A 27,107-nucleotide genomic window follows, 5' to 3' on the forward strand; every position below is an offset into this window, starting at 1 on the left:
TACTCATTTACTTAATCTGACTCCTGAGGAACTGTGAAAATTTATACTGCTGGAGCTTTTGGGAATTGCTTTTCCAGAATTGTATTAAATTGGTGGGTGGTGGGGATTAACACCAACTCTGTCTAAATCCATTGTTTCCTTACTGAGGCTCAGAACCTTACTGAGGTTCTTCTTTAGGATCAGAATCCTAAAGCACATTGGAAAGAAAATATTTTTCATGCAGAGACAATGAAATGCTGGATTTTGTCTATTTTTGTTGTTGTTGTTGACATGAAGGCATTCATTGACTCTGAGTAGAAGGAGAACACACACTGAAATTTCTGAAGATAGTATTCTCCTTAGTTGTTTGCCTTTTTTTTTTTTTTTGAATGGCAGAGGTTTTTTGTTCTGTTCTGTTTTTGACCAGGTGAGGTTGGAAGGGACCTCTGGAGGCCATCTGATCCAACCTCTGCTCAAGCAGGGAGCCCAGGGCTGTGTCCAGTTGGATGTTGAAGAGAAGAGCCTGAAATGTTCAATTTTGCACAAATACATATTTAAGTTTAGCAAAATAGGATATTACTTTATTCTTGAATCAATCCAGAGCACCAAGTTGTGTTTTATGCTTATTTTGCCTTTGCACGTGGTAAACTAAGATCTTATCTAAAGATGAATAGAGTCAATTCAAAGAATTCAAGGAATATGCAGAATTCCCACAATAGGAAAGAGGAATCATTTATCAGGATGAAAGAGTGTTATAATGGTGGATCGTGCCATATTATAGAAAGTAACTTCAGAATCTTTAAGCTAAAGTACAAATGGAAAATATATCATTACCAATTGTAGCCACAAAATCTAACTTGAAGTAGCTCGATATGGAAACTTCTGGAGCTGATAGGCTTTAACTTTGAGAACTGCAGTTCTTTCCCCAAAATCTTTCCACTCTATAGTTCTTTCCACTGGTAATAGAAGTAGGCAGGACTTTGATTTGAACTGAAGCTCCACAGCTATCTCACAGGTCTGCAAGTGAAATCAAGAAATGAAAATGAATTCCTGCAATGGACTGATGCCAAAGATATTTCTGAAAAGGTTTCATGGGAATAGGAATTCACCCACTTCATTTACCTGGCACTAGAGATTCAGGTATAGTATTTAGCTATGGAAGGAGTTGAGGTAAATATTTTTATTGGCACCTTTTGAAAATAATAATGCATTTTTTTATAATGCATAGTTGCCCAGTGAGGTTGTGGATGCCCCATCACTGGAGGTGTTCAACACCAGGTTGGATGAGGCCCTGGGCAACCTGATCTAGTGAGTGGCATCCTTGCCTATGGCGGGGACCTTGAATATGAAATATTCAAGGTTCAGGACACTGCATATTGTTTGAACCTAGTTTAGTTAAAGGTAAGGATGATCTAGTTAAAACTGGAATAGGGTAAGTAGGCCTGCATCACTTAACTTCAGAGCTGGGAGGACTTTTCTGAAGATTAAGAGTTAAATCATGCCCCTTGCTTTCTGAGGAGTTATTTTGATCTGTGCAACTAGTGCTGTTTTTTGATTCCTCCCAAGGGACAGGCATTCCCAAAGTAGGTAGCACTTATTGACCCAATATTGGACAGATGACCTCAGGTTCAATAGTAAGCTGAATATTCTTTTTGAATGTGAATTGCTTTGATAGTTTCCCAAAACTGTATGTGACAGTATTCATTGTATTCATTTTCTCTGTTCAGTTGATTACTTTCTTTGACACAGTTACAGGTAGGAAGAACTTGAAATTGTTCTCAGATCTTTGATGGCATTTACTTCTCCCAGTAAAGGTCACTACATAGTTATGATTTTAAAAATACAAAAATAAGCTCAAAATATATTTTGTTTTGTTACTTAAATACCTTGGATTATAATTAGAGTTTACTGATACGTTCAAGTAGTTTCTTGGAGAAAAGTTTCAAAACTGATAGCCAAGTTGTTTTTTTATTATTTGATATGAAAATGTATTTAAGAAAAAAATAGAGATAATAGTGCCCAAAGTTTGGGTCTGAGTAAGTTATTGAACTACTAAAATCAAACTATACCAAAAAAAAAAAAAACTTTAGATAAATGCAAGAGTTGCCAATACCCCTCTGCTCATTTTGGCACTATTTTATCCTCATTGCTCCGTTTTTGTTTTTATTATTCTTTCTGCATAAATATTGAATATACCCATAGTCTGCAGTTTCATCTCCTGCACCGATGCTTACTACTACACATCATACCCTTGCCTTGCTTGACCCCAGATAGATCTAGGACAGTACAGTATAGTCTGTAAGCCTTTTTTTGTAACATCTGTTTTTAAGATATTTCTCACATCTGACCTGATCTAGGAAGAAGTTTATTGCTTTTTCTTTTCTGTATGTGCAAGGAACATGACCATAGCAAAGTCCTGTATCTAGAGTATGAACCAATGACTCCAATTTTTGCCTTTTTCAGAGAAAAATGTGAAATCGTGTTGTCCTAACACAGGAATAGTCACACTAGGTAAAGAGAGAGTAAATCAGTTAATGAAGATTCAAAAGAGTTTGGTATTTTTCTAGTCTAGAAGTAACTACTTCCTGATACTATCAGGAAGCCTATCTTATGGCCCCTTGCACAACTCAACCCTGTCTGAAGTTATGATATGTACAACAGTGCTAGTCCTGAAACTTGCATTTAGTAAGCAAATGTCACAGATATGAATTGTAAGCAAATGAAATGCAAACTTAACTCACTTTGCAATCCGTGCCTGGGGTCCTACCACAACCAACTTAAATGACAAACACTGCATTGAGCACGTTGGTTATGTTATTTACTCAGTCATGTTGGGAACGGGACAGAAGATTAATCAGGGTGTCTTTGAGCTTCAAACAAAGCAAAGGGATTCAAACATCCAGTGTTCTAACAAAATACCATACAACTACCAAGCAAATATATAGTGTGCCGTGAAAGCCATAGGACTTTATATTCATCGCAATAGTCAGAAAACACACACAAAAAAAAAAAGCCATAGCAGTGATATGTCACCTTTCTAGAGGAGTAGATAGCAAATGCAACCATCATTCTGTTCCTAGAAGACAGGCTTTGCCTTTCTTTATGAATTAGCTTTTTGGCGTAGCTATTGTTTTGAAGCATAACAAGTTTAAATTACTGTAAAGATCTATAGGATTTCTTAAGAGTCTACTGTGGTTTCCCATTATATAGGGCTTGATATCATACAAAGAGAACCTTGAAGCAATCTTACTGATAAGGAGAGATTTGGTAGTAAGATAAATACATTTAGTCTACAAATCGAAGTTAATGGTGACTTCGCACAATCCATTCATGGCATTTTGGTGGAATATATCTCTGGTATCTGCATTATGTTAGAAATTTTGAAGTGCAACGCTACCTTATCTTAGTGTTGATGTCCTGATGTGGGAACACTATTAAGCCTAACAAGCTTGACAGTCTCTTTTAAAATGTATGAGTGGAATTCCCACTTTTCATTTATTCTTCCCCCTCCCCCTGCCCACTAGAACCTACTTGTTTCCATTTCTTCTATAATAGAAGTCATGAATTATTTACATTTGATATTTGAAGACAAGATGATGGAAAAGCTTGAGAGCGTCTTGCAAAGAAAAAAAAATATATATTGATATATTTTAAAATGTATTTTATTTCTACATCACTTTGCTTAGGGAGAAAAATAGAAAAGAGATCTTAAGCCGGAATTTATCTTGACCTTAAATGTGTCCAATGAAAAGTTGATTTCTGAGCCTTCTGCTTGCTTCTCCTGATCATCTCTGCTGGCATTTACAATTGAGATGGTGGTTACAGTTATACATTACAAGTTCAGATGGCAGAGATGGTTCTTGTTGGAGGAATTTCACCTGAAATGAACACAAACTGTTCTGTGTGCACTAATTCTTTAACTGTTGTCTAATCAAAAGGGTGAATGTTCACATGTGTAAATATCATAAGGTTTGTTATTTATCAAACTGTATAAATTTTGAAAGCTATTTTATTCCAATCTTACCAAAAAATAAATAAAATTTTTATGGTACATGAATTATCATCTTCATGTGGGAAATCCTTAGATATACTGCAAACAACTTTCTTTTACACCCAATCTTCCTATTGGCTCACTCTCCTGAAAATTGTTTAGTTTGTTTTTTGTTATCCAGTCAGTAATATAGCTCATTGATTGCCACATGTGAAAAATAAAAGATAAGAAGGTTTTCCTGCATATTAAACTTGACTGGTTCTGTAGTTTTAGACTGCACAGAATTGTAGGTGCTAAAATAGGAAACCCTTTTGCAGCTGAGAGGAAAAGGTGAATTATCCTCACAGATGTGTTCTATCCACCTCTGTGGTTTCTCGTCCTAACCACTTTCTCAGACACTAGAAGTGTGGTAGTACTTCTGTCTGCTGCAGATCTTTTTCCTGTAAGGTACACTGTGGGCTTTGTTGCAATATAGGCAATGGTACATTCTGTTCAATTCCAGCAGTAGGCCATCTGTTTTTCATTTAGTTATAATTTATTTCACTAAAATCTGTTTTCTCTTTTGAAAATGAAAAGGCAATACTTGCAGTTTGCATTCTAGTCACAGAATGCATTTCATGTACTTTCCAATAATAGCAGAAATCTAACATCAACATGAGTAAGTATGTTTATTGCTATATAGATTAATGGAATTGATGTCTGCATGTTTAAAATGAGTTTTAATGTGCAAGTAAAATGAAAAGACTAAAATTATTTGGCTAGAAGCTCCATTTATATGGTGTATGTTTCAGGCTAATCATCAGGGCTTACTGTGGGTCAGTATGTCATATCCCAGTGGTGTCTGGCGAGATGGAGGGTTATCTCATATGTCAGCTAGGTATTCCTTGTGAACCATTTTGAGCAGTCAAGATAATAGGACTGAATTCTGAAATGGGGTAGAATTCTGAAATGGGGTTGAATTCAGAACAGGAGCTTGGAAACAACATACAGTGTCATGTGTGAGCACAGTACTGCTACTTAGGAAGGCAATCACCTTTTGGAATGAATAGTCACTTATGTTTGACAATAATCCCTCTTGATAAGGTACAATGAAAATGAGAGAGAATAGCAAATCAGGTACATATTCCTGAAGAAAAGAAAGGTGAAGGAAAAAACTTACTTCCTTATTAATGGTGCTATCCTTTGTTTTTTCTTTTTTTTTTTTTAAACCTAATTACTTATTAGTTTTGTATTTGAATACCGATATTGCATGATAATCTAAGGAGTATGTTTTTACCATTGTTTTGTACTGCTTTTACTCTCCCCTATTCAAGTTGTGCTGGCCACAATTAATATTTGTTTTTGATTAAAACAACGACAAACTAACTTGAAAATCTAATGTTTCTCTTTTTTCTTGAAAAAAAATATATATTTATGCACCTTCAGGAAATTTTAGATCGTCTTTGTGACAATAGATGTACTTTCAAACTTACGTTTGTTTTTTTTGTTGTTGTTGTTGCTGTTATTGTGTATTTTAATTTTATAAATAAGGAAAAGGTCAAATATATTGCACATTTCTGAAAAGAGTAGTTATGTGGTCTCTGGTTTCTTATCTTCTCAGATGACAACATGCTTTCTAATTTTGCATCTAAATCAAACCATTGATATCATAATTGAAGTAGCTCAGTCTCAAGTTATATAAGCAAAATAAGTTACAAACTACTTGATTTTCGTTTGCTTCCTCCTTTAGAGCTAGCATGGTATATCCTGCTGAATTCCCTTGGCAGTATTTGGAAAACTGTGTATTGCATGCCTATAGTTACAGTATATATTTTAACAAATCTTAGGAGCACCAAGGCTGAATGTAATCCCCCCCGCACACGCGCGCTGCTTATCTATGAATGACTTACATTGTGTTTGCCTTTTATTTTTAGTCATGATGTAGGTGAATTAGCTGGTACTGATGAGCAAATTTTTTCTGTTAGCATTTCTTCACATGCTTGGTACCCTGGTTGTAACTCATAGCAAAAGCTTAGTGCCTTATGTAGCTTTTGGTCAGCCAGTAGGGGCCACTCATAGCTTGCTACTGAAGCTGGACGGTGATTTGAAAACGGGGGTTTTGTTGTGTGCATGAGTTGCCTAATCCACTGTAAGTAAGCTTGCACTGCAATGAGCTGTCATAATGACTTGTACTCGAAAACAGTTCCGCTTATAAGTAATTCTGCTCATATATGTAAATGCATTTAATATTGACATTTTCTGTTCCCTGTAATAAGTCTTATCATGTTAAGAATAAAAACCACTTCCAAAAGTATACTTCAAGTCTTACAGCAAATGCTTTGATGCATTTTTTTATATCCTTTGTTGTTGGTACAATCTTTACTGTCGCTATATTACATTACTCTCATGAAGTAAAGATAAAAACACTGTAATTTCTTGGTGTGCGTGTCTTGTTTGTATGTTTTTGTTGTTTCTCCCAAATGAGGAACTGATATAAAGATAAAACTTAGCAAAGGTCAAAGCAGCCAGCATGCAGCAGACAAAGGAATTGAACCTGTACCTCCCAGGTCAACGCTAGTATCCTAATCACTGTGCTCTGCTCTTTCCTCCTGTCTATATCACTGTATAGGTAACTTCAGGTACCAATAATAATTTTATATATAAAAACAATTTTTTAGCATTTTATGTCATTCTTAGATAATGGGGATGAAGTCCTCGTGGTACTGAAGTCAAAATCCTGTTGCCTTAGTGAGTCTAAGATTTCACCCTAGAATAAGTTTTATATCTACACAGACAGCTAAAATATAAGGATTTTCATATGCAGCATGTGTACCTCAGCATTTTATTGGTAGTTTCTTGTACTAACGGAAATTTGGTTTAATTAAAATATAATTTGTTGAATATTAGCTGTTTAGAGTAATGAAGTCACAAATTTTTAGCGATTGCTTTGTTGTCATATCTAATGCTACTCAGACAGCCACCTTGAAGATTTTCCCTTTCCTAGTACATAAAATGGAAATAGTGATGTGCTGTGTTTATGCAGTCCTGAGGCTCGTATGTGTGTCTTTACCAGGAGTTGGTTTAATAAAAAGTTTTTTTTTTTCTGTTGTATATTTTCCTTTGAACTAACCCCCAGTAATGTCAGCCTATTTTTTTGCAGTGCTCTGAGCTGCTGTTGGAGCAAAGGTGCCACATTTCATACTGAGCATTAGGGATCTCAGAAGAAACTCTCTTAAAGACTCCTTTTTCAGATAGACATTTGGACTTTTCACTTCACCTTCCACTGACCAAATAAGTTGTTTTACATTATATACCAGTACTTACTTTCTCTGTTTTTTCACCCATCTATCCAGTTGATCAAGGGAAAACAGCTGATGTGACCTTTTTGGATTTCAGTAAAGCTTTCGACACAGTTTCCCATAGGATCCTACTTGACAAAATGTCCAGCATTACAGCTAGATAAAAACATCATACGATGGGTGAATAATTGGCTAACAGGTAGGGCTCAAAGGGTTGTGGTAAATGGGGCCACATCAGGCTGCTGGACGGTCACTAGTGGGGTCCCCTAGGGCTCCATTTTAGGGCCAGTCCTTTTTAGTGTTTTCATAAACGATTTGTATGTAGGACTAGAAGATGTTTTGAGCAAATTTGCTGATGATACTAAACTTGGAGTTGTTGACTCTGTTGAAGGTGGAAAGGCCTTGCAGAGAGATCTGGACAGACTGGAGAGCTGGGCAATCACCAACCACATGAAGTTTAACAATAGCAAGTGCCAGATCCTGCACCTGGGATGGGGCTACCCTGGCTATACGTACAGACTGGGCGATGAGACGCTGGACAGCAGCCCCGCAGAGAGGGATCTGAGGGGTTGTGGTTGATAGCAAGCTGAACATGATCCAGCAGTGTGCCCTGGCAGCCAGGAGGGCCAACCATATCCTGGGGTGCATCAGGCACGGCATTGCTAGTCGGTCGAGGGAAGTGATTGTCCTGCTCTACTCTGTACTGGTGCAGCCTCACCTCGAGTACTGTGTGCAATTCTGGCCACCATAGTACAGAAAGGACATTAAACTGTTGGAGAGTGTCCAGAGGAGGGCAACGAAGATGGTGAAGGGCCTAGAGGGGAAGACGTATGAGAAGCAGCTGAGGTCACTTGGCATGTTCAGCCTGGAAAAGAGGAGGCTGAGGGGAGACCTCATCGCGGCCTTACAACTTGCTCATGAGGGGAAACGGAGGGGCAGGCGCCGATCTCTTCTCTTTAGTGACCAGTGATAGGACCCGCATGAATGGTGTCAAGCTGCGACAGGGGAGGTTCAGGCTGGATATCAGGAAAAGGTTCTTCACCAAGAGGGTTGTCGCACACTGGAACAGGCTCCCCAGGGACATGGTAATGGCACCAGGCCTGTTGGAGTTTAAGAAATGTTTGAACTGTGCTCTTAGTCATATGGTCTGAATTTTGGGGTAGACCTGTGTGGTGCCAGGAGTTGGACTCAAGGATCCTTGTGGGTCCCTTCCAACTCGGGATATTCTATGATTCTATAACAGCTCCTCCAGTGTTACTGTATCTAAAGCCACCATATATGCAGTAATGTATATCATTGAGTCATCATCAAGCTTAGTCTGTTTCCTATTCTAAAGCATCGAATAGCATGTCTCTTTGGCAAAGATTTAGGACAAAACATGGTCTGTGATGTTTTCCACTACTGTTACCATTTTAACTAAAACAAACAAAAACCTCACATCCAAGCCACTGACTTTCCAAAAGTCACTTGTTTTAATTTTATAATGAGATAATTTCAAGTGTAGGTTTTGTATAAAAACTATGTAATAGTGTAGATTTACAAAGAAATTCCCTGTTTTGCTTTTATACCTGATTTAAATTTTCCATCTTACTTTGAAGGAACTGTGTTCAATAGTGAACTTTTCTTTTAATCTTGGATACCTTTTTTTCTTTTCCATCTGTCAGTCACTCAATTGCAAATAAAATTTGAGAAGACAGGTATTTTGAATAGTTACGTAAAAAGACATGTAGAGAAAATTCTAACTGTGAAATTGGTGCAGAGATAGGAGAGTTTGGACATATTCATTGACTCTTAGAAACTTACTGATTCTCATTTTATCTAGTGTGTGTAGGGTTTTCTGTTTGTTTTGTGAAAACAGTAACACATACAGGGAGATATGTATTAGCTCTAGGGTTAAAGTCCAAGTCTTTTGACCTATTTTTCTTGAGGTTCTTCTGTCTTCTATCACTTGCTTATTTTTTGCAAGCGTAATAGCAATGATCCGTTTATTTTTTTGCAATACTTTGTGTTAGAGGTCGATTTTAAAGAATTATAACTGGAGTATCAAGGAACTGGTATAGAAATAACTATTTTGCTAGTGGACCGTGTCTTCATGAAGACCTCGTAGAATAGGGTTTGACTGAACGTCACCTACAGGTAATCTGTACATTAAAGTGATGCTTCTCTGGAATGGTCAGGTGGACCCTTCAGCAAGAGTGCGCTTTTAGAGGGAATAAAAACATAATGGTAACATCAAACCAAGATTATGACAGAGTTTCAACAACGTATGCTGTTAAAGCTGTTTTTATTCTCCTAGTTCTGGCTGTTGCTCCAAGTCAAAGGATTTGCATCTGTGTTTTTTAAAAGCTGTATTTTAAATCCAAAGCTTTGTTTATTATAGCCGCTTTCCTGTGCTTCTAGTGAAGAAGGGCATAAAATGAGTGATAATAAATTGATGCTGAAAAATAATAAGAAATTGTTCCTAACCAGGGCAATAAAACACAGAAAATAGATTTTCTCTATTTCTTCCCTTCATATCGTTTGATTTAATTTCCTGTAAATTGGCAATTACAGATATGTGAATTATAGAAGTGTCATTGTGATGGTGTAGTTTCCACTGCAAAATCCTAGTGGCTAGCATTTTATTTTAATTGCATTTTGTTTTTGGACAACAACTTATTTTGCAGAAACTCCTGCCTTAGAAAACTGGATTTATTTTTGAACTTTTCAAATTGTGTTCATCAAAATAGTGTTTTTAAAGAAAGATACTGTAAATATGTGGACTATCTTCTGGAATTAAAAGATTTGCTTAATAAAAAAAAAAAGGTGTTGTTTTTGTTTTACATACGTTAGTCTGTAGTTGATCATAGCAGTTAATTTGTAGGGGAGGAGGGAAAGGGCCAGTTGTTTTATATAGAAGAGTGATTGTCTTATCTGTGTAACTAATGGTCAGGGAAATTTTGCTGAAATTTTACTGCTTTTGCCGAAGAGTACATGGGCATAGAAAGAGCTTCTTTGGCACTAGACTTCAACTATTATGGCATAAACTGAAGCTTAGGTGAGACACGTAACACAGTGTTATGCTATCTGATGACCTTTGTTTTTCGAAGGAAGTCATACCCCAATATGTATGTACTTTTTTTTTTTTTTTAAATAAACTCATACATAGATACATAAAAATCCACCCTTTAATATCATAGTATAATTCAGGTTGGAAGGGACTTCTGAAGGTCATTTTACTCCATCCTCCTGCTCAAAGCAGTGTCAACTATGAGGCAGACCAGGTTGCCCAGGGCTTTTTCCAAGCTGGTCTTGAAAACATCCAGGAGCATAGGCTCCACACCCTCTCCAGGCAACCAGTTCCATTGTTTGAAAAGAGTTTTATACATAAATGTATATTTTATTATTGGCAAAATAAACTTTCCTTCTAGCCTCACTTGCTGATTTAATGAAATGTTCTTTAAAACTGTAGACAACATTCTTGTTTAACAAAAATGCCTACTTTGAAAATGGAGAACTTCAATAGTTTCAGCTTTTAACTGCAGCTTGCTGCCAATTCTATCTCAAATTAGATGATTTTTTCATAGTTCTCAAAATACTTAACAGTACATGGCAAATAACCTCTTCCTTGTTTAGAGAGAATAAAACTGGACTAAGAAAGGACAGTTTGGCTGACTGACCTCTCTATGCTTTGCTGTAATCTTGTTCTTTCCTGAAATAGGTGAAAGCAGTTGCATTGTCTATTCTGTATCTTTTCTTCCATATTCTTAGCGCTTAAAAACAACAGCTTTTGTACTTAATCTTGTTTCTGCTGAGTGAAGTCTTCTTTCTTTTCCTTCTTTATCCGTTTAGTCCCCCCATCCTTCCATATATCCCTTCTGAAGCTTGCTATATATGGAAAGCTTTCTGAAGTTGGCTATAGACTCTTTAAAATTTTTCCATGTTATTGTGTCCGTCCCTATGGGCCGTAATTTCCTAGGCTGAGCATTCTTTGGAAAGCACTCTGAAGGAGTAGGGTGGCTCTGATTTGGACTGCCAGTGTTTCAGGGACGCTGTAAACTCTGTAGCCAATGCCTGGCCTTGTTACTCAAGCAATGGTAAAAAGGACTAGGAGCCAAAAGAGAGTGAGTTCCAAGGATGACCTTAAGTTTTATTCATGTTATACCAACTGCTGATTACAGTATCTCATATGCAATGTGTAGCTGAGCCACAGTGCAGATTGCAGTACAGTTGAGCTGTGTGAAGACCCATGATTTTTCCTTTGTACTTTTGAAGATCAGTATTGTTCCTCATCCTGTATGATATCATTCCTAGTCATTTGATACATCTAGTAAGTTTTTGAAAAGCTTCTATTCTTAACTGGGGTAAATAGCTAGAAATACTTCCACTTTTTGGATTAGTTATAGCTACCTAAGTTTCATTATGAGTATGATTATGTCCAGCTATGTTATAATGTGACTTGTTGAAATTCAGGTCAGGTCTGTGCCAATGGCTGATGTGTTTGTCCAAGCAGAGAAGCAGATACCTTCAAGTCAATGAAACTGTGGCTACAATAGGGGCGTAGATACTATGTAAATCCTACAAAAGAGGATTTAATTAGCTTGCCTTGAACCTTCATGTAGGTGTACTAAAACAGTGTAAGTCACAACAGTATGCAGCTCTTTTGTACCACTACAATGGCATGGGCAGACACAATTTATAAGCATGTTCTTTAATTATGTGGTCAGTATTCACATAAAGGGGTAAAGAAACATGTGAATATTTGCACATAGGAGGAATCCAATAACAAAAAGTTGCCAACAACAGAAGAAGATGAGCACAAAGGACACCCACCAAAATAAAGAAAGATGACCAGTAAGACAAAAGAAAGCAAGGTACCTAGTATTAACAAGACCCCCTCCCTGTAGTGGGTTTACGTGGCAAGGTTTTGGTAGCAGGGGGCCATAGGGGTGGCTTCTGTGAGAAGAATCTAGAAGCTGCCCCATGTTAGGTAAGGGTCCCACTGCTGACCAGAGCTTAGCCAATAAGCAATGTTGATTTGCACATCTGTGAGAGCATATTTAAGACAGGGGAAAAAAAAAAAAAATGCTGTGCCCCACAGCAGCTGGGAGAGTGAGAGGAGTGAGGAACAGCCTTGCAGGCAGCAAGGTCAGTGAAGAAGGAGGGGGAGAGGTGCTCCAGGCGTCGGAGCAGAAGTCCCCTGCGGCCTGTGGTGAGGACCATAGTGAAGCAGGCTGTCCCCCTGCAGCCCATGGAGTACCACGGTGGAGCAGGGTTCCACGCTGCAGCCCATGGAGGAGACCACGGTGAAGCAGGTGGACCTGCACTGATGGAGACTGTGGCCTGTGGAAGACCCCTGCCGGAGCAGATTCTGGGCTGGACCTGTAGCCCGTGGAGAGGAGACCACGCAGGAGCAGGCGACCTGGCAGGAGCTGCTGCCCGTGGGGGATCCAGGTTGGAGCAGTTCGCTCCTGAGGGATGGACCCCGTGGTACGGACCCATATCTGGAGCAGTTCTTGAAGAGCTGCTGCCTGTGGGCAGCCCACGTCAGATCAGTTCAGCAAGGACTGCATCCCGTGGGAGGGACCCCACAGCACAGGGGATGAGAGTGACCGAGAAGGAGTGGCGGAGAAGAAGCGCTATAGACTGACCATAACCCCCATTCCCCCATTCCCCTGCGCTGCTCAGGGGGAGGAGGTGGAAGAGGGTGGATTGGGGGTAGGGGAAGGTGCTTTTGGTTTCTTTCCTTTGTTCCTCACTTCTCTAGCTTGTTAGCAATTAGCAATAAATCTTACTATCTCCCTACGCTGAGTCTGTTTTGCCCGTCACAATAATTACTGCGCGATCTCCTTGTCCTTATCTCAACTCTTGAGCCCTTTTCATTGTATTTTCTCCCCGTTCCTCTTCGAGGAGGGGGAGTGAGAGAGTGGTTGTGGTGGAGCTTGGCCGCCCACCCGAGTAAAACCACCACACTCGCACACTTTTTTTGGAGGGAACAATAGCATAAAATCACCAAATATAAGCAAGGAGAATTTGATGAGAATTTGAGGAAGACATGCGCATTTAATCTCCAGCTCCTCTTGTCAGATGGCTCAATACTTATCAACTTGACCCCTGTGGCTAAGAGCCACCAAGTACCATAGCTGTTGGTGCTAACTACGTAGCATCAGCACTGTAATACTATGTGCTCACTGCTACTTTAGCATGGGAGTGTTAAAAGCTAACAGTTCCATGTGTGAAATGAAGACATTTAATACTGTGTAAGAATTGACCATTACCAAGAAGTTTAAAATAGGGCTGATTGGTCAGTCTCCCATCACAGTAATTGATTCCCTGAGATGCACATATGCACTCAGACCCATGCACACATTAATTTAATTGCAAAACAAACAAACAAAAAACACTTTTATAAACCTTGAACTGTATTTATTCTTAGTTACTCAGTGGAAAACTATTACTTTAACTTCTGGTTTCTTCTCGTGCACTGGGACGTCTAAATCAACTTTAGATAACTCTGCAATTTTTCTACATCATTGAAGAATCTGTATAGTTGAGCAGGTATTTGTTTAGATATAAGTGTCCTGAATCTGTTGCCTCTTTCCAGAGCAAATGGTTCTCAGTTCTTTGGAGCTTCAGCAGAAGTTTGCAGTAGATTTTTCTAATAGTGAGTTATCAGATCAAGATGACTGATAGTTTTTTGTTTTATTTTGTTTTCCCACCCTAGAGGACAGTTTTGCAAATATGAATTGATTTGCATTACATATTGTGAACGTTAGAATAATCAGCATTCTGTTTTATCTAAAGATCTGTATTTATGCACTATAATCGTAATTTTATAAATATTCTGTGGCTGCTTGGTAATTGAAGCTTTCTAGGGTATATAAGAAAAACCTGAACAGTGTGCTCTGTGATCAGTTGTAACTGTATTCCAAACAAGTTCATATTCTCATATAAATTAGTGGAAAAATATATTTGTGTTTTATATATTATTTTTAAACTGGCAATTTATCAAGTGCTTTTTCTGGGAATTTCAATGCTTATTAAATTTCAGATTATGTATTTTGAGTAAGCTGGAAACTTAAACTTGTTTCCATAAGTATGGCTGCAGGTAAACAACCAATTTTAGTCCAGAAAATAGCTTTTGCTTCTGTCAACATGTTGTTTATTTTCTCCCTGAGATAAAAAGTTCAGTTTTCTGATATTTGTACCGAGATAAAGTCTGTAAACAAGATTAATATAGTGTGGAAAAGGTTGTCAGCAGCCCTGGCAAAGGAAATAAGTTGCCTGTACACAGAACATACTGTAAACTGAATAAAAGTGTCAGGTCCACCATGAGATAATGTGATCATGAACCTCTAACAAAGCATGACATAGGCACAGTCGGCTTTTCTTATAGCCATAGTGTAGAAAATGGATTACTGTATTCCAGGGATACCACTGGAATAGCATGAAAACCTCATTTTGAGATTAATGCAGGATGTAACTCTTGAGAGCTGAGCTATATGTTTACCTATATTGTTAAAGTAACAGTTTTGTTATTAATCTTAAAATTCAGAAATTGCATATTAAACTACTTAATCGTATTTTTAGGCCTGTCTTAGTGAAATCATGTTTCTTGCTCTAATTATTAGATGAATGATAACGTTGTAAACATTGCATAAACTTTGGTCACCGATTTATTGTTACCACGTGGGTATGTTCAGCCTCAGTCTGTCTAGTAAAACAATAAACTGCAAATGCTGGTAAAGCACTAGGTGCTGCCCCCCCATATGTGTTCTGTGCTCAAGAGAATCCTCGAGACAGCAAAATTATGTAGTTGCCCTGATTTCCTCTACTGGGGATTTATATGCTTGCAATAAGGTGCTACCAGTTCTTTTGAATCACCACCAGCTAGAAAAGTGACAGTACTTGAGAGTTCCTTGATTTGGCCCCTTGTGACAGCATTTTTAAGGTCAAAGAAACAGAATTTAATCAAATATTTTGAAGCCATGGAGCTTTTAAATTTTTTACCAAGTGTTCTTTGAAAGTTTTCCAGATTTGGAGCTCCAACTGCCCTGGCTTTTCATAAGATTAGATGAGTAGAGATTGTTTTTTTCTTTAAAAGTTGAACGCATTGTTCTTTTAATAAAGCGTAGGCTGTTTTTATCTGTGAATCTTTTTCTTATGTACTTTTGGCAAGTCTGAGCCATATAAACGTATTATTGTTGAATTTTTGTGGCCTTCTTTCAAAACTGGCAGAACGTCTGACTTCTTTCCCACCTCTGGTCATCTTCTGCACACAAAACTATGTCCAAGCAACTGAAAATCTGTTCCTGCATTCTTTCCAGCAGGAATTCTGCTCTGTTTCTTCAAGCATGAGTTTCGTTAGGAGGTCCCTAATCCTACTTTTACCTATCTGCATGTGCAGACAAATTAGTTCTATTAAGCAGATTATAAAAATAAAGCTGTTTGCATATTTGAATAATACCAGAATATTATCATCTACACATTACAGCAAAAGTCTGCATGTGTTGTCATGAATTCTTAAGATCATGTTTAGATTGAACAAATTATGTTATTTTGGTTTCAGTGTATATAGGAGACTAGACAGGGACTACAGTATAGTGTGGTAAAAATCATTTTATCTTTGCTTTTTATTCTATATCAAATAGTTTCAAACCTTTGTGTTGGGGATGCAAAGGCTATGTGGGAGTGGTTTTGTTAGTATGTTGAATATAATTTTTCAAAACATGCAACTTTCATTTTTCAGAGAGTAAGTGCTTCGGGAGTTTTGAAAAGTACCTTAGGCCCCAGACATCTGTGAATGTATGATATCTGATCAGAATTAGACTTAAAAGACCTAAAGTAAATCCTGCACAGCACCTTTTTGCACTCAGATTTTACTTTAAAAAAAAAAAAAAAAAAGCTGATATTGCTAATTGCATTTGCAAAATAGAGACAGTACATTAGATATACAGTGTTTAGTACTTGCAGTGTGATTCCTTAATAAACATTCTCTATGTTCATGTGCTGCCCTGTAATTCAAAGACAACTTTTTTTTTTACCTATTTTTCTCTTTTAGATAACTCCAGGACCAGGTGGTAGCAGGAAAACGGTTCACTTGTCCCAGGATTCTCTTCACCATGAGTGAGTATTGGTGATGGGACTTACAACTCTTTTTATTACTGTTTGCATTTACAGTGGTACCACTTTCCCAAAGCAACGTTCTACAACTGTACAAATGTGATAAGGGATCCTCAGCTCAGTTACATAATGGTCTTTATTTAATAATAGTTATAATCCTTTGTAATTCATTTTATATTTCTTAATGAAACATGAAGTTCAGTGCTTTGTAAATGTGTTTTTATTAACCTGCTCACTGTATGCTCTTCTAAAAAGCAGCACCCTTCAGTGCTCTGAAATAAGTTAGATATCAAATGTAATGGGTTGTTTAAAAAGACTTACTTTTATTTTTCTCCAAATTAAAGGATTTCAGAAATTCCAGACTTGAATAAATTAAAATAAAAAAGCCTCACATTCTTGAATCTTAAACATGGTATATCATTTGAGGAAGAAGGTTATCATGAATTCCACAAGAAGATACTAGTTATTCAGAAATATGTAAATAGGGAATGTCATTCAGTTTATTTAGGCACTCCAGTGTGCAATCAATGTGAACTGTTATTCTGTCTAGCTGACAACATTAGCAGCATTATTTCTTGGTAATCTCTTGTATAATTGTGGTAGGAAGATGCAAGTTTCCTTTATTTTCCAAATCATACACCTAAAACACAGGCACAGATGATTAGGAAATAATGTATTTTGGGATACACACACCGCATAACTTGCTAATGTGCATGTTGACTAAAGAGATTGTGATTTCAAAAGTTATTTCTACCCTAAAGTAATTCAACTAATATTTTTAGTTTTCACTTTTTGTTCATTTTATTAAAACAAGTAAATAACATTAATTTAAGTGAATAGCCAAAATTATAAAGATGTATGACATAAAGATTCATCTCTCATTACAAGGGTTATTACTCTTTATGAAGTTTTTTTTAATGTCTAAATGTGAACCACATTGAAAAAATATAGCACAGCAGTTTCAGTAGAAATAAGTGGCACTAATTTTTCAGTCTGTAATCCACTGATTAGCCACAAACTGGCAGAGTGTTTGTGAAGAAGGATGATTCTACACATACCCCAGTCTGCTGCTCCTCCTTGAACATTTGCTTTTGGCAATCAGCTACAAGTATTTTAGATGTAACCCATTATAATTCTTCGCTTCATTAGCTTTCTTAAGATATTGTCTGGATGTCTGTGACCTTTTTTGGGGGGTCACTAAGAAATGTTACTTTTTTTATTTTATTTCATCCACTCAAAGTTGTGTGTGCGTGAAATCTCTGGTTTTTTTCAGTTGTTATTTTACAACGAAAGTTGAACTATTCAGTGCAGTGGTGAACGTGTTTCATATCCAGTACATTAATGCTTACTTATTTTTATCTCAAAGTATGCTTTCAACTTTAATACTGTCATTCTGATTTCATTTCCCACTTATTTTCTTTAATCATCTTAAAAGTAGGAAAAGGATTTAGCAGTGTGTAGGTTTCAGGGACAACTGCTCTTGTATGGTGATGTACTCGCAATACAGGATTGAGAGGGTGGACTGATAATCAGCAAAGAACTTTCAGATTTGTGATTAAAAAAAAAAAGCTCAGTAATTTAGATCAGGCAATTCCATGAACTTTGCTTCTTCTCAAAGTTTACTTGTTAAACTAAACATTTTAGTGTCATTAGGTAGCTTCTCTAGTATGTTGTGGGGAAAAAAAATGGGAGTATTCAATTTAACAACTCACAAAAAAGTGTGACCCAGGTTAAGCTTATAAACTTTGTTTACACTTTTAGAGGAGCCATACAATCATAATTGCAGATAATGTGATGGTCTTTTTGTGCATTATTATAATGGATGGAATTATTTTATCCTTTACCCAAAACCTGTTGCTTACTTACAGGAGTAAAGTATAGGTACTATATATAATTTCAGATCCCCTTTCTTTGATTTTTTTTCCTTCTCCTCTTTATTTTGCAAGTGTCAAGATTTGCCCATGAGTTTGTATAATGCTTGCTACAGCTACATACAGATGTTAATTCAGCTCTTGAGATCAAAGTCTGTATGCGAACCGGAATTAATATTCTTTTACTTCTATTGAAGAAAAAGTCAAAAAGTCATGTTGTGAATTCTTGTCCCTCCATATCAACCCCTTGGTCCAAATTTTCATCTCTGTGAAATAAGGCTGCTAATGGCTAAAATTATGCAATTATATGTCGATATAAATACACTGAATCTACTGACTTTGAATGTCACTTTAGATTCAGACTCAGACCTCAGTTAGTAAAGTAATGCAACAATTACCACATAGTCCACAGTATATAAAAATCTTTCTAGCTATAATCATTAAAAAGCAACACCAGGATTAAAGATAGGATTATTTTTATTTATAGCACGTGCATTATACTATATTAAAATATAATCATTTATATATTACTTTAGCTTCTTTGACAAAATATAATTACCTATAAAGCCAGTGGCTACTCAGAAGTGACATTTGTAGTGCATTCTTTCAAAACTGTAACAGACTTTGAGCATTCAATAAAAATATCCCATTAAAATAAAGCATAGCCAAAGGCTGTATTTTCCTGGCAGACAATAAAATACCCAAAAGCACGCACAGACTGGTCATATGACAGCATGTGCTTTGTTAGTTATATTGTTAAACCTGTCTTTTCTTTTTCTTCCACAGCCATTGGTTTAGCCCTGGGGCTAGGAAGGAACATAGCCAGGTAAGAACTGCTTTGATCAAAAACAGTTTACTTGAGATGTATTAAGGAATTTAACTAACTGTAATCCAGAGGTAGCAGGCTAATATTTTAAGAAATGATGAGCAAAACAAGTATAATTCCATATTTCCTTGTAAGAAAATTTATTAACAGTGGTGCATTTCAAAAAGACCTTTAGGTAATTAAAAATCTTGAATCAGTAACTTAATAGCAGTTGTTTCCTTGAGTTTTGACAGGTTAAATGAAAAATCTCTTATTGCATTTGGTTGTTTTTTTTTGTTGTTGTTGTTGTTTTTTAACTTTATTTTGTTAATCGAAATATCTCTAAATATTGTATTTCTCAAAACGCTGCAAAGCAAAATGTTTGACTCGCAAAATTGGGAAATACAGAACAGGGACAAGAGTGGGCAGGCTTCTACAGGATGATCTTCAATTCCATTTTTCTAGATTTCATTGATTAAAAAGACTACAGCACTCAAAAAGGAGCTGTTAAATTTCCATAATTTCTAGCCAAGCAGAGTGTCACGATGCAGATACTGTGTGAGGAAAAGCTACAGGTTTGCTTCCTGAGCCTCTGCAGTGTAGTCTCTAAGAGGCATAAGACTAGGGATGTGCTCAAAGGAATATGAAGGCATGTTTATGTTTGATCGGTAACATAACACCTTAATTCTTTAGCTTGTTTTCAGACATGGAGAAATACTTTTCTTTACAGATGGTTGTAAGGTCCAACCAGAATATATTGTCTAAGAACTTAAAACTGTGAAAATAAATCTGTTTTTATAGTTAATATCAAATGTCCAGTAAAAGTAACTGAATATATCAGCAATGCACCAAAGACTGTGGTTCCATGGTACATTTTTCAGTTGGTAAAAGTTGTTATAAGACAGTTTATTTGATTAGATCTGTGCCAATTCAGTAGTACATTTACAAATTTAAATAATTTGAAACATCAAAAGGAAGTAAGATGCATAAACTCTTTCAAAAGATTCATCTTGGAATGATCCATCATGAACACTTGTAACTCCACTAAGTCAGAGTTTAATCAGCATGTTCACTTTCCCATGCCCCACTCTTCTTTTAAACTCCAGCAAAAGCTAAATCTCTGAACGTTATTTTACTTGCTCAGAACTGTCAGAGTGGAAAAAAAAACACAGTACAGTTTAGCTGTAACTTGAGAACTTCTGACATGTTGCAGTAGGCTGACTGACACTTATTTAACATCTAAACAGACAGCTTTATGTGATTCACATTTAACTGGCATCATTTTGGAACATATTTCCTGGTAGAAGAAATGCAGTAAAAATAAAATTTTAAATATGAGCATGCTTCATCTTGGGGTATCTTTATCCTATTCCTGAAATGCTATAAGTAGTCAAATTTACTAGATTAAAATGAGTTTGAGTGTGTTTTTTGTTTGTTTGTTTGTTTGTTTTTAAGTGGGTTTTCTAACGTATTGGTTGTCTTTCATAACAGAGTATCATCTTTTCTCAGTTAATAGTTGCTTTAATTTTAAATTTTACAAGTTTATTTTGCACTACCTAAGAGATGTGGTTTCAGAGATTGTCTTAAGTTCACTCTGTTCATAACTTAGACTGAATTCACTTCATGAATTCTGAAGTAAAGCTTAAGTCATCAAATCATGTATGTGCTACTGGTGCATAATTTTTTTAGACCAGTAAAAGAAATGAGAATGATGTTGCAATGTAATTATGATAATTTTGACAGCCTACAGAATTCTCACTAAAGTTGTGAAGATCCATACCGTGTATGTGTTTAATACTTTCCATTTAAATTTATTTCTGAAATTAAAATTATTACATTTGCACACAAGTTGTTAACGTCTGGCAGGTGATCTGTATTTTTACATGCCATAATTGCAATTTACTTACCAGAGAGTGCTGATAATAATAAAACTGTTCTCCTTAGCCTCATCATGAGACAGACATACACTGTATGATAGTCATACTGGTAAAACATGTGGCTACATTTAAATACGAATTGCAATTGCCCTGATTTGTTGACTCTAAGAAAGTGAAAAATGTATTTTGCAATAATGTATCAAAATAAAGTGTCTTTATATGTCCTTTGCCATTAAAAATAAGAGTGTACTAGTTTACTGCATCTGAAAATTGAATAGGTGAAATGACAAGGAGCACTCCCTATACAACAAGCAAGCTGTAAAAAGTTGTGAAAAAAATTAATCAAGCATAATTTTTAAATAGGTGTAGTTTTTTTTGGAGTTCGTACCCATGCACAAGATTAAGATATGGTTGGCCAACTCATAAAGTTCATAACTTCCTAGTTTCTAATGGACTTTTAAATGTGTTTCTTTGGATATTAGATCCATTTATCTGCAGTCAGTTTTGAAACAATATTTTATTTTATACTTTATTCAATATATGATTAATATGATTTCTCTGCTGCAACTTTTTGCCTTTTTTGCTGTTACTGCCACTTTACCCATTTTGACAAATGTCACAATGCTGGAAATAGACTTCTGAATATTGGAGATACTCTGAATGAAAAGTCTTCTTTTATTTATCTAAAAAGGAGTAAATCAAAGATTGTTCCAGAAGTTCAGTCAGTATTATAATTAAGTGACTTCTTCATTATCCCTGCTTCACTACTATCGTGGGAAGTTTTAATAATGTGCTTCTGTTGCTTCTGCAGCTTTCAAATTGTAAAAGCTCCTGAGGCTTAGAAGAGTTTACAACTGTTTCATAATTGCTTAGATACAAACACCAACCTCAATATTTTTTAAGTGTTCCCCAACACTTTTTATTTTGAAAATTTGAGTGTGAAAATTATAAAATTTTTCACATAAGTTAAATGTGACATTGTGAATGGGCTTCTAATGTGCTTTTAGAATGCTTAATGGTTTTCATTTTCAAGTATTTAGTAATTTGTAATTGGTAGATATTTGTGGATGTATCTTGCAATCTTAGTTACTACTGTAAAATTTTATTAGGTTTCTATCACTTTTAGAGTCTAGGGTAAAACCATTATTGAAAGATTACTCAAAAGACAGGAAAGAGTGGCATTGTCAGGGTAACATTTCTGAAAAGCAAATAGAGGCATTGTTTGTGAAACTGTTCTGAACATTTTTTGAATAGCTTCAACTCTTGCGAGACAACCGATCGGACAGAGGACACAAGAAGAACAGCTCTGTAAAAACAGCTAGCAGGTAAGTTAATGTTGCAGCTCTCATTAAAACTGTTTTTGCAGTTGTTGATTTATTAACTCTCAAATTTTTGTATTAGAAAAGACATCATTCTTTTGGGGTATTCTCCATTTTCCTTCTGCTCTTGTTATTTACTTTAAGCAATCTCAGTTATATAGCATAATCTTTGTATTACATACATATATATATATATTAGACTTTACTTGAATCTTTATCCAGTTATACTTGTTAAACTCAATCTCTTTAGTAAACATCAGAATTAAATGGATACCAAAACAAGTTTTGTGCTTCTGGCATGTAAGTTAAGTATTGAAAATGTATGAAATTACCATTATGCATGCATGCTTTTGATATCAAGAAGATAAGTCAAATACTGTAACACTTGAATTTTCTTATATCATGTTTTGACAACAAAAATCTCATTGTGAAGACTTATTGAAACAAATCTAGTATATCTTCCAGCTTGCTTCCTCCCCTTAAAAAAACAAAGAAGTTAAACACTGAACTGGTAGGCAGTAGTCTAGGAGTCTGTTCGTAGATGTTTTTGTGTTGTGTTTTGTGGTTTTTTTGTGTGTTACCTGCTGAATTTATTCTGCCAAATACTATTTTAACTCTAGTATTTTCAAAAAATGAGAAATTATGAAAATGTTCCCCTTGCCATGCATAGTACCTTACACAATTCTTATGTTGTTCTGTAAACCTGATGTCATGATACCAAAAGACTTGTTTTGAAAAACTATAACAGATTTGTTTTATAATAAAATACTACGGTTTTGAGTGAGACTATGAACTTGTCTTTCAAGCATTTGCCTTTTAGTATATATGTGGTCATAGTGAAATTAGTTTTTTCATATGATTAAATAATTGCTTTGATGAATAGCCGGAAAGTTAGATCAATGGTTCCTTCAAAAATATGCGTAATAAGTATGAATCTATTTCATTGTAGACAAGTTCTGGTTACACACTTTAAAATGTTGTTTTTGCAAGTGCTGGTAATTCATCTTCAGAAATAAATGCTGTCTCTTAAGAAAAAAAACTTTGAAAAGTTTTGCATACATTTTCTGGGAAGCACTTTGTCACATTGTATTTTTGTTCGGAATATTGGTAGTCCCCTTTAGATAAGAATTTTCATTGTAAGTACATACTTACTATCAAGCTGTTTACACAAAATTGAGATAGTGGATATAAAATGAACATTAAGAAGCATGTTATATTTAAAGTCTTTTAAAGGTCACTGTTATTTATGCCAGAGCACTGTGGAACAGTGTCTGAGGCATTCAAAATCATAACTCCTGTATGTTTTTTTTTTGTTTGTTTGTTTTCTGGCCATTGAAGCTCTTGCAGAGTGATTGGTACCTTCAAAAGCAGTTAGAATAGAGATTTTTTTTTAAATGGCATTAAATGCTTGGAATGATCTTCACCCTCTCTTCATGTCCAAATCATCAGCAGGTTAGTAGACTGCTATCCAGATAAATATCTGTCAGGGTAGCATAAAAAGCAAAAAGATTTTAAGCAAATCCAAGACTGAAGACTGTTGTTTTCTGTAAAATATCTGTAGTATTCTTAAACTAAGACTTACATAAACCATTATTACAATATACATAACACCACAGTATTTTATAATATGATAGTATGTTTAAAAAAAACCAAGGTCATCTGCTCACTTATCCTGGCACCATCATCTCTATTTTCAAAGGTATTTTCCTCTGGGTTGTCACCAGGTTATTTCACAATAATTATTTGTGTTTTTGCAGAAAACCATCATTTTCTCTGCCTACCATAGAAACTTTGTCAGCTCTTGGGAATGACTTTAAAAAGTAGTTCTCAGGCTTTTATGGCAATGATATTTTTTACAGTCTGACTGCTGTCTTTGAATATCAAGTAATTATTTATAAGATATATATTGAACAAATTTTAACACACTTTCAACAGTTCAACTACTGAAAATAAGAATTTAATTTGCATCACATGCAACCGTATTTTCTGTCAGGCCAATAACATTTCTAGTGACTACCTTCTTCCTACAATTTAGATGTTCGTTAACCTAATATTTCACTTTTTATCAAAAGCTGTTCTGACCAAAATAGAGATTGAGTTTCAGATGTATCGGAACATCACATGACAAATACATACTTTATATCCTCATGTGTTCATAGTACCTATCCCCACTCAATTCAAGACAGTTTCTCTGGTATGTCTTTACTTATAAATTAAATTCTTAACATTAAGTGACATATGTAAGATTTATCTGTGGTTAATGTTCAAGGTTGTTTGTGTTAAAACTTAATTTTAAGCTGTCACTTGTACCTTAAGGGTTAATCTTAGTTTCACCAGTCTAGACAGAGAAAGAAAATATTTTTGCATAATGAAGTACCTAACAGAAGTTACTGTTTTAATAGCAAATATTGTTCACAGTTAATAAAATGGTGAGCTCCACCTTAGTTGCAAGTAAGCATTTCCATTGTTGTGTACAGAATCTTAAAATGGAAATCTGTCATTTAGAATTTGCCTGTGTCCAAATACTTTGAAAACCACTGAACTACGATGATACCAATCAAGTGTCACAAGGTCACACTAGAGCAAATTTTCACTTCCTTCCGAATTAAATAACCTTGCCGCAAATCTTTCACAATTGCATTGTTCTGTATTCATATGCAGTTAAATCTTTTGCTGAATGCGAGTGTTTACTCGCACCTGAAGGTCTGAAGCATTCTAAAATTGACTCTAGATTAGTTGATGTTTTAAACTATTACAGTAGTTGCACTGAGATGAGTAACCTCTTTAAAAAGAGGCAGAGAAGTAGTAGTGGCTGTGACCTTATATGTCTTGCTTTTCTATTGGTAAATGTGGTGATAGGATAACAGCAGTGGGATAAGTATTGGAAATTCTATAGAATGATTATACTTACCCAGAATATAGTTTAATCTGATTCTCCTACCGCAGGACTGAATTTCTCTGGCTATTTATTTAAATAGTTGTCACATAACTGTATTTCTAGTGGAGGGACTGCATCTTTTCTTTTCCTGTTCTGAAAGACATCATCTCTTTTTATTCATATGTATATGTGTGTTTTTATGCTTGCCTTGATTTTTTTTTTTTTTTTTTACCCCTTTTGGATGAGTGAACACAGTTCTTGTCTCAGCATGTACACAATATGTAAATACCTACGTTATGTTAGATCAGTGACTTGTGGAATAGTTTATTCTGTAAATACATCAGAAAGGTGTGGAGTTCTAAACACTGCAGTGGTCTGCAGCTGCCTCTTTATAATGGAGTAACGCTGAATACTTTCTGAGTAAAATTTACCATACTGGGTTGCTTGTATTAGGTTTCTTCTGTGAAAATTAATAATTATGAGCCAATCCTATGCAAATTAATACCAAGATTTATTACTGGAATGATAATTTGATTGTTGAGAACTGCTGATAAGGCTACTGATGAACAAAATGTTAAGGAGGGACAGTCCTGCACCACAAAACTTAGAACCTAGGTAGATTATATGATGCTGATACAATTCAACATGTGATCTTCTGTATTTGACACATTATAAAATACATATCTATTTATGATACCTTTACAGATAAGTTTTAATCTACAAGTACTTTTGCCATTGATTAGTTAAATTCTATACACAGTGCTACAGATTACTGGTTTAAAGCTGTTTTTTCCTTCTACAAAGCCTTGAAAAAGTTCTCTGTTTAAATTATCTCTTTGCATTAGGACAGGAACAGTCCCCTCCTATAGCCTGCTGCACTGCTTGAAGGTGCTAATTCTCTTAATTTTGCTTGTTTTCGTCCTCTACTCTTTTGCCAGTAAAGTTTTTTTGTCTGCATTTTTTAATGTGCTTTGGGCAAAACCAGCCTGGTAAGCTCAATTCACCTATTTAAATTAAATTGGCTGGTTTTGTACAAACCATATTAGGGAATGCTCACATGATTTCTTCCTCCGGCAGAGCTGTGGAGATGATAATCTCCAGCAGATGTGTGATAACAAATAGCTTGGGATAGTAATGTCTTCATCTGGCGCAGTTGTTAGCAGACCAAATGTCTGTCTGTAGCCCGAGGCTGTGGGCAAACAATTGAACATGATTGAGTTATGGTGAGTTAACAAGTTGTTGCTTGGCAGCTGAACTGCCATAGCTGATCGTGTGCTCATTGTTTGCACGCTCCCATCATGAGGAGAAACACATTTTCTTAAGTCACCTTTGTAAAGTTTTATAAAAATGAGTTCTACCTAAAGGAAGATTCCCCAGGGCTAAGAACATGCGTTTGGTCAGCTGTGGAGACAGAGTTGAACCATATTTTGCTAAGCTGCTATAGCATTGTTATATTGAACATGTGATTATCCTGCTAAGGAGTTAGAGGACCTCTGTCACACAGTTGTCTGTGTGTCTCTTAAGCTATTGTGTATTTGTCTTCAAAATATCCCTATAAAGTTAGGAAGTACTTTTATTCTCGCTTGACAGACTAACCAGAGTACTTAAGCAACTTAATACTTTGCCTTTGGTTATACAGTCAATGCCATAACTAGTTATTTTTTGCTATAATCTAGAAACATTTCAGATTGGGAAAACAGCAGACTACTGAGTAAGTTAAACCTGTACAATTGTACAATTATTTCCTTTACTGTACATAATGGTCTTGTTCCATATTTCTTTTTGCAGTGTGTACCTGTTAAGTATTGCTAATTACTTTATCTACGTATGTTTTTTTCTTATTGTACTGTAAGTAGAATTTATGACACACACATGATTGGAGAAAGAATGAGAAGAAAATACTGCCCAAACTTTTACTGTTTGCCAGTTTTTTGGTCATATCTTGATAATTCCATGTTGGCTTTCCACACTCAAATGTTCCCTCAGTGATCTTTAAAAGGCAAAAAG

At 35.8% G+C, this 27,107-nt stretch overlaps 1 protein-coding gene across 1 annotated transcript in view; it reads left to right on the forward strand.

Moving 5' to 3' along the window:
• GPATCH2 (G-patch domain containing 2) overlaps positions 1-27,107 on the forward strand; it is a 123,159-nt gene that overhangs the window by 65,487 nt on the left and 30,565 nt on the right. Inside the window, exons 6-8 of the mRNA XM_040551405.1 lie at positions 16,289-16,353; positions 19,008-19,047; positions 22,158-22,228. Coding sequence (XP_040407339.1) covers positions 16,289-16,353; positions 19,008-19,047; positions 22,158-22,228 — 176 coding nt within the window. The remainder of the gene's footprint in view (positions 1-16,288; positions 16,354-19,007; positions 19,048-22,157; positions 22,229-27,107) is intronic.

Source organism: Cygnus olor, chromosome 3 (assembly GCF_009769625.2).
Source record: "Cygnus olor isolate bCygOlo1 chromosome 3, bCygOlo1.pri.v2, whole genome shotgun sequence".
Lineage (NCBI taxonomy): Eukaryota > Metazoa > Chordata > Aves > Anseriformes > Anatidae > Cygnus > Cygnus olor.